Source organism: Aspergillus wentii, assembly GCF_001890725.1.
Source record: "Aspergillus wentii DTO 134E9 unplaced genomic scaffold ASPWEscaffold_8, whole genome shotgun sequence".
NCBI classification, from domain to species: Eukaryota; Fungi; Ascomycota; class Eurotiomycetes; order Eurotiales; family Aspergillaceae; genus Aspergillus; species Aspergillus wentii.
Window position 1 is genome coordinate 423,330 of NW_024467839.1, and position 15,449 is coordinate 438,778.

Below are 15,449 nucleotides of genomic sequence, written 5' to 3' on the forward strand. Positions count from 1 at the left end.
TGTGATGGTATTGATGAATGTCAATACTTGGAAGTTGAGTGTAGACTACACTGACAGAGTATGTGTGGATTTATAGAGACATAAATACGGTTTCGGTACATATCCCAATCTGGCAACTGAGATTTCCAGGCCAGATCCGATACTGTCTCTCCTGCCAAAAGTGGTAATACCTCTAGATAGAACATTTTCTTGATATAGATATCTACAGATATTCACAATTCAATCATCTTCCATCATCAGTTTTCTCACAATGTCAAAGAACATCGTCGTGATCGGGTAAGTAACACCATACAGACATACTCTACGACACTAATATCACAGAGCCGGAGTCGCCGGACTCACCACTGCCCTCCTCCTATCCAGGATCCCGGGATACAAAATAGTCGTGGCAGCCAAACACATGGCCGGCGATTATGACATTGAATACGCATCTCCTTGGGCGGGGGCAAACTACATGCCGTATGTGAATTCACCCCGATAAGATCTCACTGACAGAATAGTGTCTCCGTGCATGATACAGACGCAGCAGAATGGGATCGCAAGACGTGGGTGCCATTAGAGGATTTGGCGAGGAACCATCCTGAAGCGGGTGTTCATTTTCAGGGTGTGTACTTTGCATGATGCTATATACACGTACTGACTTGGTAGAATGTGAGATACACAGTCGATCGAAAGACGTCGGTTCAGCAACAGCGACTTGGTTTGCTGAGCTGCTTTCACCGAATCCGTGGTTTAAAGATGTCGTTCCGAATGTACGTTCCAACTATATAAATTATATCAAGTATACTCACATCTTAGTTCCGCTCTCTCCCAAAAAATACCCTCAACCCCGGCATCGACTCAGCCACCGTCTTCACATCCGTCTGTATAAACACAGCCATCTACCTCCCCTGGCTCGTCTCGCAGTGTCTCAAAAACGGCGTCGTCTTCAAGCGCGCCGTATTCAACCACATCCTCGACGCTACCTCTGTCCTCCCTCAGGTCCATCTCGTGGTAAACTGCACCGGACTGATGGCATCTACACTCGGAGGCGTGGAAGATAAATCCGTCATTCCCGCCCGCGGCCAAATCGTCATTGTGCGTAATGACGCGGGCAAAATGCTCGACATCTCCGGAACAGACGACGGCGAGGACGAAGCATGCTACGTGATGACCCGCGCGGCCGGCGGGGGAACCATCCTGGGCGGATCATACCAGAAGGGGAATTGGGAGTCGCAGCCTGATCCGAATCTCGCTGTGAGGATTATGAAGCGGGCTGTGGAAATGTGTCCGTCATTGACGGGTGGAAAGGGGATTGAGCATCTAGATATTATCCGACATGGGGTTGGGCTGAGACCGGTTCGAGAGGGAGGAACGAGGATTGCAAAGGAGCGGATGGGCGATGTGTGGATAGTGCATAATTACGGCGCTGGAGGGGCTGGATATCAGTCGTCGTACGGATGTGCACAGGCCGCGGTGGATTTAGTCCAGGATGCGTTCAGCAGGGCGAAGCTGTAATAAATAGAAGATGACTATCTTATCAATTCATGGAGATGGAAGAAAAGGGGCAGAAGCATGTGGAGCAGCGAATCAGAGCGAACGATTAAAATGAAACACGCCGATCGCAGCAGATTGTGGCGCACGAAATTAGCCTGTGGCTTAGAAACCGTGTCTCAAATGACGGTTTCATATTTGCCAGTTCCTGTCAGACTCGAATTTTGTCCTCACCTCCCTTTTTCTCTCTTCTCTTCCCTTCCCTTTCATCAGTCACAGCCGGTCTGTTAATACATATCACCATGGATGTCCTCCGAGTACGCGACGACGAGAAGCCGACGAGCACGTTTATGAAAAGCGGTGTTCCTGGCATCATCATCGGAGTGTAAGTCATTTATCGATCATTATCATGGATAAGAAATTAATCATGATAGGATTGTCCTCATTGCCATTTGTGTTTGCACTTTTTTTCTCTGGCGCAACCGACGGAGAGATACTCGAGAAGCCAGGGTGGGCCGGGAGTGGAATGCGTGAAAGGGGTGATTTATTGGTTTATGTGATTTATTGCTGGAAGGGATGGGATATATCTATTTGCTGTACTTTATTTAAGCCATTGATTGTCGTTCAAGGACGACGTGCATGTTATTACACCATAATAAAGCATCTGATGTCTGATTCTCCATTGAGCGGATATATATATTCGAGCCAAGACAACCCACTATCCTTATTTACTGCTTTGAATTATTAAGAGTAGTAGGATTAATTTTATTTAAGAGCAATCATGTCTACTTTAACTATAAAGCTGATCACGATGCTTAATCTTCATGGCATTAATATTTTAAATAGAATCAATCACATCACAAAAAATCTGAGGATCTGTGAAATTGACGCCAAAATGACGGCTTTCAAAGCAGAAACGGCCCTTTCTATCGCTTACCGATTACGTTACTTGATAAGCATTCATTTAAGCACTAGCATATCATTATGTCAGCTTACATGTAGCCTCATGAACGAGATTCTCTCCCATCTGGCGATTGCAAATCCTACCTATCAGGCTGCTACTTTACTGCAGCCGATTCAACATCAATTGCATAGGCCAATTTACCCTCTTTCAACATCCCCATCTTTACTACCGATCTCTTTCTTCTCTCGTCATGGCCTCTACCAACGAAGAAAAATCAGCAATACAACAAGAAGCAGAAGACGCAGCTCTGCGCGGGGATGCACCCAAAGTCCGCGAATGCCTCCAACACGGCGCGAGTCTGTGGTCGAACGCGATCACTTTGCTCGCCCTGCAGAATGGCGATGTCGAGACCTACAAGGTTCTCCTGGACGCCGGGGACGATGTCAACCGGAACATGGGCTACATAGGGACCCCACTCGTCTCCGCCCTCCGACATAACCACGAACCACTGCTGGAATTTCTTTTCTCGCAGGATCTCGACGTCAACATGGGCGGATTCGGGACCTGGCTGCCGACCGTCAGCGTGGCGGTTCGCTATGCCCACGACATTAAATGGCTGAAAGCGATTCTGGACAGAGGGGCCAGACTCGAACGAACGGGTGCCCTGCATGTTGCAGCATATCTGGGCTATGTGGATCGGATGCAGATGCTACTTGACTACGGGGCTGACGTGAACGAGGTCCCGTTTATGAAGGTGGTGGCTTTTTTCAGCCACAGCAAGAAGCCGAAGCCTTCTTACAGCACAAGAGGGACGCCGCTGCATTGGGCCATTGCGGGTGGGAGTGTTGCGGCTGTGGAGATGCTGCTGACCCGTCAGCCTGACTTGGATGTGATGAATGAGGAAGAAGTTTCTGCTGGTCAGAGCCTGGATGCATTCAGAATCAGCAGGGCTGAGGGATGCTTTAGTGTCTGATGTATTTCTTGTGTTTCATATTATTCTGTTGAAAGACATGTAGCCATGTCAAGTGTATAAGATCCATCCCTTGAATGTATCATCCATCATTCCATCACGACCTACTCCATCCACCGTCACCAAAATGGCGCAACCAAAAGCCCTCAAAGGTCTCCTCTCCCTCCTCCTCCTCCTCTTCACCTTTTGCATCCTCCCCGCAACCAGCTACCCGACCTCCCTCTCCCATGACAAACGCACCCTCAACCCGGCCATGCCCACCGTGGCCGAAGCCCAAAAACACCTCAAACACGTCGGCAAAGACAAATCCATCTTCTACCTCAGCGAAGTCGGCGACGCCGTACACAAATACGCCAAAGCGCACGGGCTCAAAATCATCAGCGACGCAGACGACGGCTCCCACTGGGCCACCATGGAAGGCGGCCCGTTTCTCGAGCGCTCCATGCGCGAGATTGACGACCAGCCCACATGGACGGACAACGAATTGTCGGAGGCGATGCAGGTGGTGTCGAATGCGTTTGCGGCCAACGCTGAAGGTGAGGTCCATGTGATTCTGCCGTATCATATGCCCAGTCGGAAGAATCATTGGACGGGGGAGTTTGAGGAGCTCAAGAAGAATAAAAAGGTGACCAAGGTTTGGGCGTTTGATATGAAGAATGCCCATTCCATGCCCAAGGGGAAGCCGAGAGAGTTGTGGCCTCATGCGCAGCCGAAGACTGAGCATGCTGGTTGAATGAGAAAGGTTTGTATGATAGACACATTATGCGAATTGTGTGCTGGCACACAGTTGCTTAGTGATGAAATGTCCATGACTTGAACTGGCGATTGTTGAGTGAAGGAACGGACTGGAGTGGAAAAGTAGAATTCAAAGCAGTGATAGAAGCAGCTAATCAGAATGAAGGATTCTACAACTTCAATATACGTTAGTAATGAGAATGTATTGTCCCTGTCAGTAAGACATTCACTAGGTAAAATCCCGCCATGACGATATCAAGACCCGTACATATCCGTATGACGATAACATCCACTATCTCAAGCCTTTACAAGCTTTATTCGCTGAGCGCCAAGGGACTGCAAGCTCATGCCAAGATGGCTTGATATGGTCAGGCCGAAATGCCTCATACTATCTCAAGCCGGTTTCTATACAACCCGACTCGGCAACGGCATCGGACCGACTTCACTTCCCCATTCAGTAATCAGTAGCACTCTCTCCATGTCGGCTACACTTTCTGCCCTGATAGCGTGGGGGATGCAGAACCGCGGAGTATCGGCGACCGGCAGAACTTCGGCACAAGCGGGGATGAAGCCAGTGACTGGCCATGATTGGCTGTTATTTCCCGCGTGTGCGACTCCAGTTTGCGGAGAGACTCGAGACGAGATTTATCCCCGGCTTTTGCGTTCCCACGCGAGCCGGGGAAACCCAGCCCTGATGTCACCGTGTGGGGATCCCACAGGCTGCCGGATCGGGTAATGGAGACGGTCAGGTATAAATATGCTGTTTTCTCACGGGAGAAATAAGGGTAAGCCAAGCACGATTCACGATGAAGGTGGAAGTACTCTCGCTGCTGCTGGCCTCTGCGGTCGATGCCAGCTCGTACAGCTATGTGCAGCCTAAAAACACCACCATTCTGAGTCCGTATGGCCATTCTCCGGCTGTCTTTCCGTCGCGTATGTACCAACATTCTCTTCATCTCTTCCTTTCTAACTCTAGCAGCAAACACCACCGGAAATGGAGGCTGGGAAAAGGCCATGGCCCAGGCCAAAGACTTTGTCTCTCAACTGACGACCGAAGAGAAGGCATGGATGGCGACCGGCCAGCCTGGTCCCTGTGTCGGCAACATCCTGCCCATTCCCCGTCTGAACTTCACCGGTCTCTGTCTGCAGAACGGACCGCAGTGTGTTCAACAGGGCGACTACTCGAGTGTCTTTGTCAGTGGTGTCTCTGCTGCGGCCAGTTGGGACCGCAAGCTGCTCTACGACCGTGCCTATGCCCAAGCCCAGGAACACAAAGCCAAAGGATCGCATGTCATCCTCGGTCCCATCGGTGGTCCTCTTGGTCGCAGTCCGTATGATGGCCGGGCCTGGGAGGGCTTCGCAGCCGACCCCTATCTGACTGGTGTCTGCATGGAAGAGTCCATCATCGGCATGCAAGACGCCGGTGTCCAGGCCAACGCAAAGCACTTCATCGCCAACGAGCAGGAAACACAGCGCAACCCGACCTACGCGCCCGATGCCAATGAAACCACCTACATCCAAGACTCGGTCTCGTCGAATGTCGACGACCGCACCCTGCACGAGCTGTACTTGTGGCCCTTTGCCAACGCGGCCCGGGCGCGTGTCGCCAGCTTCATGTGCTCGTACAACCGGATCAATGGCTCGCACAGCTGCCAGAACTCGTATGTGCTCAACCATCTGCTCAAGGGCGAACTGGGCTTCCAGGGCTATGTCATGTCCGACTGGGGTGCCACTCACAGCGGTGTCGCGTCGATCGAGAGTGGAATGGACATGACCATGCCGGGTGGCTTCACCTTGTATGGCGAATTGTGGACGGAGGGTTCGTTCTTTGGGAAGAACCTGACAGACGCGATGAACAATGGCACCGTCAAGATGGACCGCGTCGATGATATGATCGTCCGCATCATGACGCCGTATTTCTGGCTCGGCCAGGACACCTACCCCAGCGTCGACTCCTCCGTTGGCCCTCTCAACGTCGACTCGCCCCCCGACACCTGGATGTACAACTGGACCTTCACCGGCGCCAGCAACCGCGACGTCCGCGCGAACCACAGCAGCCTCATCCGCGAACACGGCGCCGCATCAACAGTGCTGCTCAAGAACGAGCGCAACGCACTGCCCCTGCACAGACCGCGCAACGTGGTCATCGCCGGCAACGACGCTGGCCCGATCATCTCCGCGACCGCCGTGCGAGGCAATTACGAATTCGGCGTCTTGGCCAACTCGGGCTCGTCGGGCTCGTGCAATTTCGCTTCTCTGTCGACGCCGCTGGAGGCCATCACTGCGAGAGTCAAGCAGAATGGGGGGATTGTGCAGTCGCTGTTGAATAACACGCTTGTTCTTGAGAATGCGCTGCCGTCGCTGCTGACGGACCAAACACCGGATGTCTGTCTCGTCTTTGTCAAGTCGTATGCTGTGGAGGGTGAAGACAGAACAACGCTGGACTTTGACTGGAACGGCAGTGCGGTCGTCGACGCCGTCGCCAAATACTGCAACAACACCGTCGTGGTGACTCACTCTGCCGGCGTCAACGTGATGCCGTTCGCAGACCATCCCAACGTCACTGCCATCCTGGCCGCCCACTACCCCGGCGAAGAAGCAGGCAACTCCCTCGCCGACCTGCTGTACGGCGACGTCAACCCCTCCGCCAAACTGCCCTATGTCATCGCCTACAACGAGTCCGACTACAACGCCCCCTTGACCACAGCCGTCCAGACCAACGGCACCTCCGACTGGCAGAGCTGGTTCGACGAGCAGCTCGAAGTCGGCTATCGCTACTTTGACGCGCACAACATCTCCGTCCGCTACGAATTCGGCTTCGGACTGAGCTACACCACCTACAACATCACCAGTCTCTCCCCGAAATCCGCTCCCTCCAACCTCTCTGCACTCCCGGAACAACGACCCATCCAGCCAGGCGGTAATCCAGCCCTCTTCGACACGGTCTACACTCTCACAGCCAAGGTGAGCAACACCGGCTCTGTCGACGGATTCGCCATTCCGCAGCTCTACGTGCAATTCCCTACGTCGACCCCCGCTGGTACCCCGCCCAGCCAGTTGCGCGGATTTGACAAGATCTGGATTGCTGCGGGTGAGACACAGACTGTTACTTTCGACTTGATGCGTAGGGATGTGAGTTACTGGGATGTTGTTGCGCAGGACTGGCGCATTCCCAGTGGTAGCTTCACCTTTAAGGCTGGCTTTAGCAGTCGCGATTTCAGGGCGAGGACGACTGCTACGTTGGTGAAGTAATGGTCGCATTATAGAGTTGATGGATATAAATGATGTGAATGATAAAGAGAATTAAAGAATTAAATAAATAAATACTCCAGTCCAAGTTACAATATACAATCATAGGTAGTCAATATATATATTTCCCCGACTACGGGCAAAACATTCATGACATACTATAAATAATCCCCAGAAACAACCTGAATCATAATCAGCCTTATTAATACGAACGATATGGAGTACAATCCCCAGACTACACCATGATACACATAATCTCCATTATGAAGCTTAACACCTCGTATTATGATGATCGAGACAGGGAATAATGAAAACTTCATTGTGTACAGATTCGGAGGATAAACAGACCCACAGCACAACATGTGCTATTTTCATCAACGGATATTACGATCAGTGGCTTCCACTCTTAACCGTGGCTGAATCCCTCGGCTGTCATTGTGATTTTCTTTTTATGCTTATTCAAGTGTGACGGTCATGTTGGACTCATCTACATGGCAGATGGCGACAGTCTACAGATACCCCTATCCATCACAACTATCCAAACTAGAAAAATAATGCAGAACCCCTGATCAGAAACCTTACAGCCTTGCGAGCAGCAAACCCCTGATGAGAATATTAAAAAAACTATTGTGGGATCAGACCCTACGGCCTAACTATCTGAAACACCAAATCCCGCTACTCCATAGTCTACATGCAAATCTCTGCTATCACCTGCCAGTCTGCCACGGCGTTCAAAGGATAAATTACCCCTTTTTCATTTCTGTTCGGGCATCTCGGCGATAGGGAAGAGGGAATACGAAACTATTTTAGTATTTTGACACCGATCCTCGTGCGGTGGGTCCGGTATAGGCGGTCCGGAAGCCGGACGTTGAGGACTCCATACTCCTACTCCATACTCCATAGGACTCTTGCCTATTTAGAATATTATTTATCGCGGTTATGATTATTGGCAGGGATGAGAATATAATTGTTGTAATATATTGTACGTAGCTGTGGTGACTGATCGAGAGGATCATCATGATTATCTGCATTGCAGGATCTCACAGAATCGAGAGATCGGCAGGGGGGTGAATCCTGCGAGGATATGCAGGAACAGATATGGAAGAATATCCTGTGAATCAAATGGCTACTGCAAGCTAGATATGCTGCTAATAGGGGTATCCCCACACTTATATCCCCAGTCCTCGGAGTTCGGAAGCATTGGGTATCTGTATAATATGTATAATAGTGCAATGTAACTTGATTCGGATAATGGAGCTCTCTATTATGTTGTGTTAATATAATGACATTCATATTATCATTGACTCCGTAACTGTCAACTGTCAACTGACTGTCACCACGGTCACTAGACATAGTCTCGGCAGTTAATATCTGACAGCGCTAGGCAGTCATCTCCACTCCCCGAAGCGGCAATAATCAGCGCCATGTGGATATCAGACGAATCGTTCTCCATGGATCCTGTCCGAGATGGGGAAACGAAATTTACCTCGTGTCGATCGGTCGGGATTCATCCTTAACCGGCTTAAGGTGTGTGAACCGCGGCATCTTCCATAGCGTAACGGTCAGGATGGAGGAGCATCCACGTCTATAAAAGCCATCTTCACCCCTGCTGTTTGATCACCATCAGATTCATCCATCATGATCTTTCAACGCCTCGTTGGCCTTTTGGCCGCCTCTGCCGGTCTGGCGCACGCCACCAACCTCACTGGATATGAATATGTCGTCGTCGGTTCGGGAGCCGGTGGTGGCCCTCTCGCTGCTCGTCTCGCCCTGGCTGGTCACAAGACTCTTCTGATCGAGGCTGGTGACGACCAGGGAATGAACCTCAACTACACCATCCCCGCCTACTCTGCCCGTTCCTCCGAGGACGAGGCCCTGGCCTGGAACTTCTTCGCCCGTCACTACGCCGACGACGAGAGACAGGCCAAGGACTTCAAGACCACCTACGAAACCCCCGATGGCGGCGAGTACACCGGCCTCGCCCCTCCCGAGGGCTCCAAGATGAAGGGAACCCTGTATCCGCGAACCGGCACGCTGGGAGGATGCACCGCCCACAACGCCCTGATTGCCGTCTACCCCCACCAGTCCGACTTTGAATACATCGCCACCCTCACCGGTGACAACTCCTGGGCCCCCGACAACATGCGCGACTACTTTGTCCGCATGGAGAAGAACGGCTACCTGCTCCCTGGCATGAAGGGCCACGGCTACGACGGCTGGTTCAGCACCGAGACTGCCCCTCTCAGCATCGTCCTCGAGGATCCCCAGCTGTTGAGCATGCTCACTGGCGGTGCTTTTGCCCTGGGTAACCTCACTGACAACCTCATGAACTTTGGCACTCTCCTCGCGGGCGATGCCAACTCCGCTGCCAAGACCCGCGACACCGAGAATGGATACTACCAGATCCCCATTGGTACTGACGATGCCCACCGCAACGGTGCCCGCGAGTTCATCGTGGCTGTCCGTGACGCCAAGAACGACGATGGCACCAAGAAGTACCCCCTCGATGTCCGCATGAACTGCCACGTCACCAAGGTCACCTTTGACGAGTCCGGCGAGACCCCCCGCGCCACTGGCGTCGAGTTCCTCGACGGCCAGTACCTCTACAAGGCCAGCCCCCGCTCCGCCACCGCTGCCAAGGGAACCCCCGGCTCCGCCTCCGCCTCCCGCGAGGTCATCGTCTCCGGCGGTGTCTACAACTCCCCCCAGCTGCTCAAGCTGAGTGGTGTCGGTCCCGCTGACGAGCTCAAGAAGTTCAACATCCCCGTCATCGCCGACCTCCCCGGTGTCGGCACCAACCTGCAGGACCACTACGAGATCTCCGTCCAGGCCAACGCCCCCAAGAACTTCTCCTGCCTCGACGGCTGCACCTTCAACATCTACGACCGCGACGACCCCTGCGTCGACCGCTGGGAGTCCCCCGTCCTCGGCAACCGCGGCATCTACTCCTCCCCCGGTCTCGCCGCCACCATGCTCTACAAGTCCTCCGTGACCGCCAACGACGACTTTGACATCTTCTGCTTCGGCGGCCCCGTCAACTTCCGCGGCTACTTCCCCGACTACTCCATCAACGCCACCGTCGACCACGACTGGTTCACCTGGGCCATCCTCAAGGCCCACCCCCGCAACTTCGCCGGCACCGTCACCCTCCAGTCCGCCGACCCGCTCGACGTCCCCGACATCACCTTCAACTACTTCGAGCACGGCGCCGACGAGGACCTCCAGGCCCTCTACGAGGCCATCGAGCTCGCCCGTGACGCCTTCGACCGCCAGCCCGTCAAGGTCACCGAGGTCCTCCCCGGCCCCGACGTCAAGTCCAAGGAAGACATCCAGGAGTACGTCCGCAACAGTGCCTGGGGCCACCACGCCTCCTGCACCTGCCCCATCGGCGCCGACGACGACAAGATGGCCGTCTTGGACTCCAAGTTCCGGGTCCGCGGTGTCTCTGGTCTGCGTGTTGTTGACGCTTCCGTCTACCCCCGCATTCCGGGTACCTTCACTGCCGTCTCCACCTACATGGTTGCTGAGAAGGCTGCTGATGAGATCTTGTCTGCGCTTTAAGCGATCTGTTGTTGATTGAACGTTGTTGCATATTGAACCTTTTGCATTGATAGAGTTGTTGAGCCTGTTGTCTTTCTTTCTGTACAAATATTTTATATTATTTCATAATAAATAGAGATTTCTCAACACTATACGTGTAGTCGTATGTCATCACCCATAACCATGGAACAAAACTTATACTAGGCTCCATTAATTAGGCACCACGCCATCCACCACTATGAACTTGTTCAACTCTTCATTCTTTACAACTATCTTCACCAACTACCACATCTAACATACTATAAATCCATCAAACAAAATGGCAAAATATCCCTCTCTCTCCCCCTCCCCCTCCGTCTGGTCTCTCTCCACAATCTCAGACCTAGACATCTCCCCTAAAACCACCCAGCCAACCGTCCAAGACCAACCAGCCGAACACGGCTGCACCGACGCAGCCCTAGCAATGCTAGGCATAATCCAAATAACCACCCCCCCGACTGTCCCCATCCCGAGTCCCGAAAACCGTCGCGCTAGGCGTCATCAAAGACATGATTGACGCACTCGAGGAACTCACCGGCTGCACGGGGAAATGCTACGAGGACGCGATGCATCGTGCTGCGGTGTGTACGCTCTGCGACAAGATGGGGGAAATGGTGCATCGTGTTTATCAGAAGGGGGAGTATGGGTGGTATGATGGGGTTTCTGGGATTAGTGTGCGACAGCAGGCGGCAAGGTTGAAGGAGATTTTGGAGGTGATTGTGGAGATGGTGAAGAGGTCTGTCAGAAAGGATGATGAGGATGAGGTCCTTGCTTTGAAGATGATGGAGGGCCTGAATGGGTGGCGGTTTGTGGATATGATTGTATAGATGTTGGGTTTGTTGCGTCTTGCTATTTGAATTTGGGTATGTGGTGACTTGCTATTACTTGATGGCCTGTGGACATTCATTTGTATTAATAGAGAGAATGCTAGACAAAATGGATGTGATTCTGCTTACTTTAACCTATTATCTCGACATGGCATCATCCATCCTAATCGGGGATTAGAGTTATTTTAGGCCTCAGCTCACAGGCGTTACTGCACAAGTCTTCCTTCGATTCCGGTCTCAATCAAATAACCATCATTACTACAATCTATAACTATCCATCAAACCAAGACTATGGATAACTCAGCAGAAAGACCCCCATCTCCCGCCTTGTCCGTCTGGTCGCTATCCACATCAACTCCGAACTAGACGGTGATACCCAAACCAACGAACAAACTAGCCAAAACAACATAGACAACTAGCACGACTGTAACCCCCAAACCCTCATCATGATGGGCATGATCGAAATAATGGCGTCCCAAACCCCTCGCATCAAGGGCCCAGTTGACCCAGATCGCCTCAACGAGTTGATAGATAATATCAAGCCCCTGGTAGACTTTATGGATTGTCTCTTTAAATGCAGAGTCTGTTACAGGTAAATTTCGACGCAGTGCTGTCCAGATGATGTGTGTGAAAATGCTGGACATCGCGTATCGACTGTGTATGCTTAAGCTTGATGCTGAGTCTGATAAAAAGGTGCAGGACCAAGCTGTGCGGATCAGGGGTTATATCGGCGAGATTACGGAGGTGTTGATCAGTAATGCTGAAGATGAGGATGAGGGTGATGAGTTTTCAGAGACGCGGGATGATACTATGAAGTTTTTTGATCATATACTTCATTAGAAGATGTTATCCTAGTTAAGGAGTGTATGATGTATTGCTATTACTATAAAACACTGTTCCCATCATCATATATGACCAAGAGATGAGACGTAGTGATCTTGAACTGATAAACTCATGTTTGTATGGCATCATTCATCCTAATTGGGGATTAGAGTTATTTACCAGGCTCCAATTAATATTAGGCAACGGGGCATTGAACAGTCAACTTCCTTGATAATTCAAACCATCTTAACACCATCAACTCCACCAACTACTTCTTTCAAGACAGCAACACCATGGCAGAAAGACCCTCCTCTTCAGCCTCCGTGTGGTCTGTATCCACAACCAATACCGAAATCTCCCTTCACGAGCGATGCCAAATCAGCGCCAACGAACTCGACGCCGACTGTCGAGAAACTACCCTCCAAATCATCGGTCTCCTCTCAGTCATGCCCGGAATGCCACGCGCTGCTCTGGAAAGCACCGACCCCCTCGACTTCCTCTGGGACATGGTGGACGCCATGCGGGAGATATCTGCTTGTGAGGAATGCTACACGGATGAGATATACCGGGTTTCGGCTCGCACGTTGCATCAGATGATCGTGGCATTTCTCTACAGCGTCTATGAGAATCAGCGTAATGATTGAGAAAGTCCGGTAGACGAGGACTTTGAGATGTTGACTTTGTGGGTGAAGTATCTGCTGGACAACGCTTCGGTGCTGTTGAAGTACTATGCGGAGGAGGATGAAGTGTCTGCTATCAAGGATATGGAAACAGTGGCCACCGAGAAGATCAAAGTTATCTTGGATGCAGCTGCTCAGAGCGAATAGTTTGGTTTGTATCGATCCATATTTGCTGTTGTATTACTAAGGTTGACTTGCTATCAATATAAAACTATTCAAGAACGTCTAACATAAGTCTCTCTTACTGCGTCTCCCTTATAGTTACACACCACCCATTCTCCAATCCCATCTTTCTCCTCTGCTTTCTTCACGCCTCTCCCACCACCCCCTACTATGAGATTCCCCGGTCGATACTTTTCGTCAATCTGCATCCTATGAATAACTGAACCATGGATTTCAGCCCCATGCGGCATATCACGCACTTCTCCCCCAGGAAGAGGCCACCGAATAGCTTTCCACGTCCCGTCCGGCTGCAAATCCATTCGCCGAAAGGGGATGTATTCCATCAGTCGCCAGGAGAGCGTCGATAAGGCTGATACCCCACCGCCGTAGGTGAGGCAATCGTGAACGATGCCGTTTTTCATCGTATCCTCAAGTGTACCACTGTAGCTGGTGCTATCCTCATCGCAGTTGAAGTACTTTAGCTTCATCGTGTCAAACTCGACTCCGGCAGTCTGTGCTTCCTTCACCATCCAGGCGAGTGGAATATGGCTCAACGGCCATGGATCGTTCGAGTTGAGCTTCCAACCACCGCCAACATCGCCATGCTGTCCCGCAAACCACACCTCAGACGCATCCTGCTCGTCCTCATCTTCACGACCAGGACGGTATCGCCCAGGATGCAATGCCTTCATATCTGCTTTATCCTCACACAACCCCCCATGCCCCTTCTTCATCGAAATCAAATCCTGCCGAAACTTGGCCCTCCGCTCATCGATCGACACTGCATGCCGAATCGTCCTCGCCGAACTCTGTACAAAAGACGAATACCCCCTCCGATCCATCCACGCATTCTCAAACATGGGCACGCTATTCACCGTATCAAACAAGCCCATAAACTTCACCCGAGTCACAGGTCTACTAAACGTCTCCCGAAACGCCCTCATATACGCTACCAATTTACTTTTCTCCCCATCATCCATGCTATCCCCTCTCATATCCCACTTTGCAAACGTCTTCCACGCAAACCGAATCAGCTCTTCATTCCCCGGCTGAAGCAGCCCGATACAATCCAGCATTTCCGCCAGAAACCGTGCCGTGTAAGAGCCCCGACTAAACCCGAAAAAATATATCTCGTCGCCGGGGGAATAGAACCGCATCAGAAATTTGTATCCACCGAGTACATGTTGGTCGAAGGAGGACCCGATCGCAGCATCTTTGGCTTTTGTATACGCCGATTGCACACGGCGGAACGGGCCGGTGCTGTCGAAGGAGTGCGAGGTGATGTACGTGCCTATGCCGGGCTGGTAGTAGTGGTATTGGTGGGTTTGGGTACGATCGAGCATCTGGATGGTCAGTATGGGTGTGGTATGTAGGGGAGGGTATGTACGCGGTAGATTTTGAGGAGGTTGGTGTCGGAGCCATCGCCGGCGAATTTGTTGCCTGTGCCGTCGAAGCAGAGGACGAATTTTTTGCAGACCATATTAGAGCGAGTACTCGGTATTAGATGAACGATGAAGGATTCCTGAAGCATTGAAGTGGAGAAAAAGGGGCACGTCCTTTGTTTATATGTCTGGGGTAAGTCCACAAATCAGAATGGAAGGTGGCAGCACGCCCCGCCGTTCGTATTGCTGTTGTATACCAGCCAATGGGTTATAATTGTGATGAACATCACACCGTGTTTGCTTTTTTCGAGAGATAAAATTCGCTAGTTTATTATGAGTGATTTAGTATCCTTGCCTAATCACAATCAAACCCTGTCAAGTTCCCCGCTCCTCTTTGTTACAATTGAATCTTCAGCAGGTCATGCGTCTCAACATATTTGGATATTGCTTTTTTGAAACCAGGCAGTGCTGCTGACTACAGATGGCCAGTGTAGTCAGTCATGGTATGTATGCCACACTTGGTCCAACCTAAAAATCACTTGCATTCGGGATCAAATTGATGCTTAATATAACACTGCCATAGCCAAGCGCTAGACTGCAAGGGTTATGCAGATCAAAACAACCACGACAAAAACCTCCAATAAACCCTCCTAAAACCCACAGAAT

The 15,449-nt window shown here is 51.3% G+C and overlaps 8 protein-coding genes across 8 annotated transcripts; 7 read left to right on the plus strand and 1 right to left on the minus strand.

Annotated features, from left to right (window-relative positions):
* Positions 1-250: 250 nt before the first annotated feature.
* ASPWEDRAFT_186884 (FAD-dependent oxidoreductase) lies at positions 251-1,497 on the plus strand (the record flags this gene model as incomplete). The annotated part of the gene is made up of 5 exons (XM_040832157.1): positions 251-276; positions 322-459; positions 501-604; positions 649-752; positions 799-1,497. 5 exons carry the CDS (start codon positions 251-253, stop codon positions 1,495-1,497), a joined length of 1,071 nt encoding a protein of 356 aa, XP_040684606.1.
* Positions 1,498-1,699: 202 nt separating this feature from the next.
* ASPWEDRAFT_44886 (uncharacterized protein) lies at positions 1,700-2,008 on the plus strand (the record flags this gene model as incomplete). Its single annotated transcript, XM_040836383.1, has 2 exons — positions 1,700-1,858; positions 1,908-2,008. Exons 1-2 carry the CDS (start codon positions 1,776-1,778, stop codon positions 2,005-2,007), a joined length of 183 nt encoding a protein of 60 aa, XP_040684607.1. The 5' UTR covers positions 1,700-1,775.
* A 507-nt stretch (positions 2,009-2,515) lies between these two features.
* ASPWEDRAFT_673925 (ankyrin repeat domain-containing protein) lies at positions 2,516-3,397 on the plus strand. Its single transcript, XM_040838909.1, has one exon. It carries the CDS (start codon positions 2,628-2,630, stop codon positions 3,348-3,350), a length of 723 nt encoding a protein of 240 aa, XP_040684608.1. The 5' UTR covers positions 2,516-2,627; the 3' UTR covers positions 3,351-3,397.
* Positions 3,398-3,474: 77 nt separating this feature from the next.
* Positions 3,475-4,080, plus strand: ASPWEDRAFT_176037 (uncharacterized protein; the record flags this gene model as incomplete). The annotated part of the gene is made up of 1 exon (XM_040831446.1): positions 3,475-4,080. The coding sequence occupies one exon, from the start codon at positions 3,475-3,477 to the stop codon at positions 4,078-4,080; it is 606 nt and encodes a 201-aa protein (XP_040684609.1).
* An 808-nt stretch (positions 4,081-4,888) lies between these two features.
* On the plus strand, positions 4,889-7,334 carry ASPWEDRAFT_176038 (beta-glucosidase; the record flags this gene model as incomplete). Its single annotated transcript, XM_040831447.1, has 2 exons — positions 4,889-5,015; positions 5,062-7,334. 2 exons carry the CDS (start codon positions 4,889-4,891, stop codon positions 7,332-7,334), a joined length of 2,400 nt encoding a protein of 799 aa, XP_040684610.1.
* Positions 7,335-8,969: 1,635 nt separating this feature from the next.
* Positions 8,970-10,892, plus strand: ASPWEDRAFT_176039 (GMC family oxidoreductase; the record flags this gene model as incomplete). The annotated part of the gene is made up of 1 exon (XM_040831448.1): positions 8,970-10,892. One exon carries the CDS (start codon positions 8,970-8,972, stop codon positions 10,890-10,892), a length of 1,923 nt encoding a protein of 640 aa, XP_040684611.1.
* A 1,960-nt stretch (positions 10,893-12,852) lies between these two features.
* ASPWEDRAFT_176041 (uncharacterized protein) lies at positions 12,853-13,386 on the plus strand (the record flags this gene model as incomplete). The annotated part of the gene is made up of 2 exons (XM_040831449.1): positions 12,853-13,192; positions 13,217-13,386. The coding sequence occupies 2 exons, from the start codon at positions 12,853-12,855 to the stop codon at positions 13,384-13,386; spliced, it is 510 nt and encodes a 169-aa protein (XP_040684612.1).
* A 68-nt stretch (positions 13,387-13,454) lies between these two features.
* ASPWEDRAFT_118765 (T6SS phospholipase effector Tle1-like catalytic domain-containing protein) lies at positions 13,455-14,881 on the minus strand (the record flags this gene model as incomplete). Its single annotated transcript, XM_040828845.1, has 2 exons — positions 13,455-14,744; positions 14,789-14,881. 2 exons carry the CDS (start codon positions 14,879-14,881, stop codon positions 13,455-13,457), a joined length of 1,383 nt encoding a protein of 460 aa, XP_040684613.1.
* Positions 14,882-15,449: the final 568 nt, after the last annotated feature.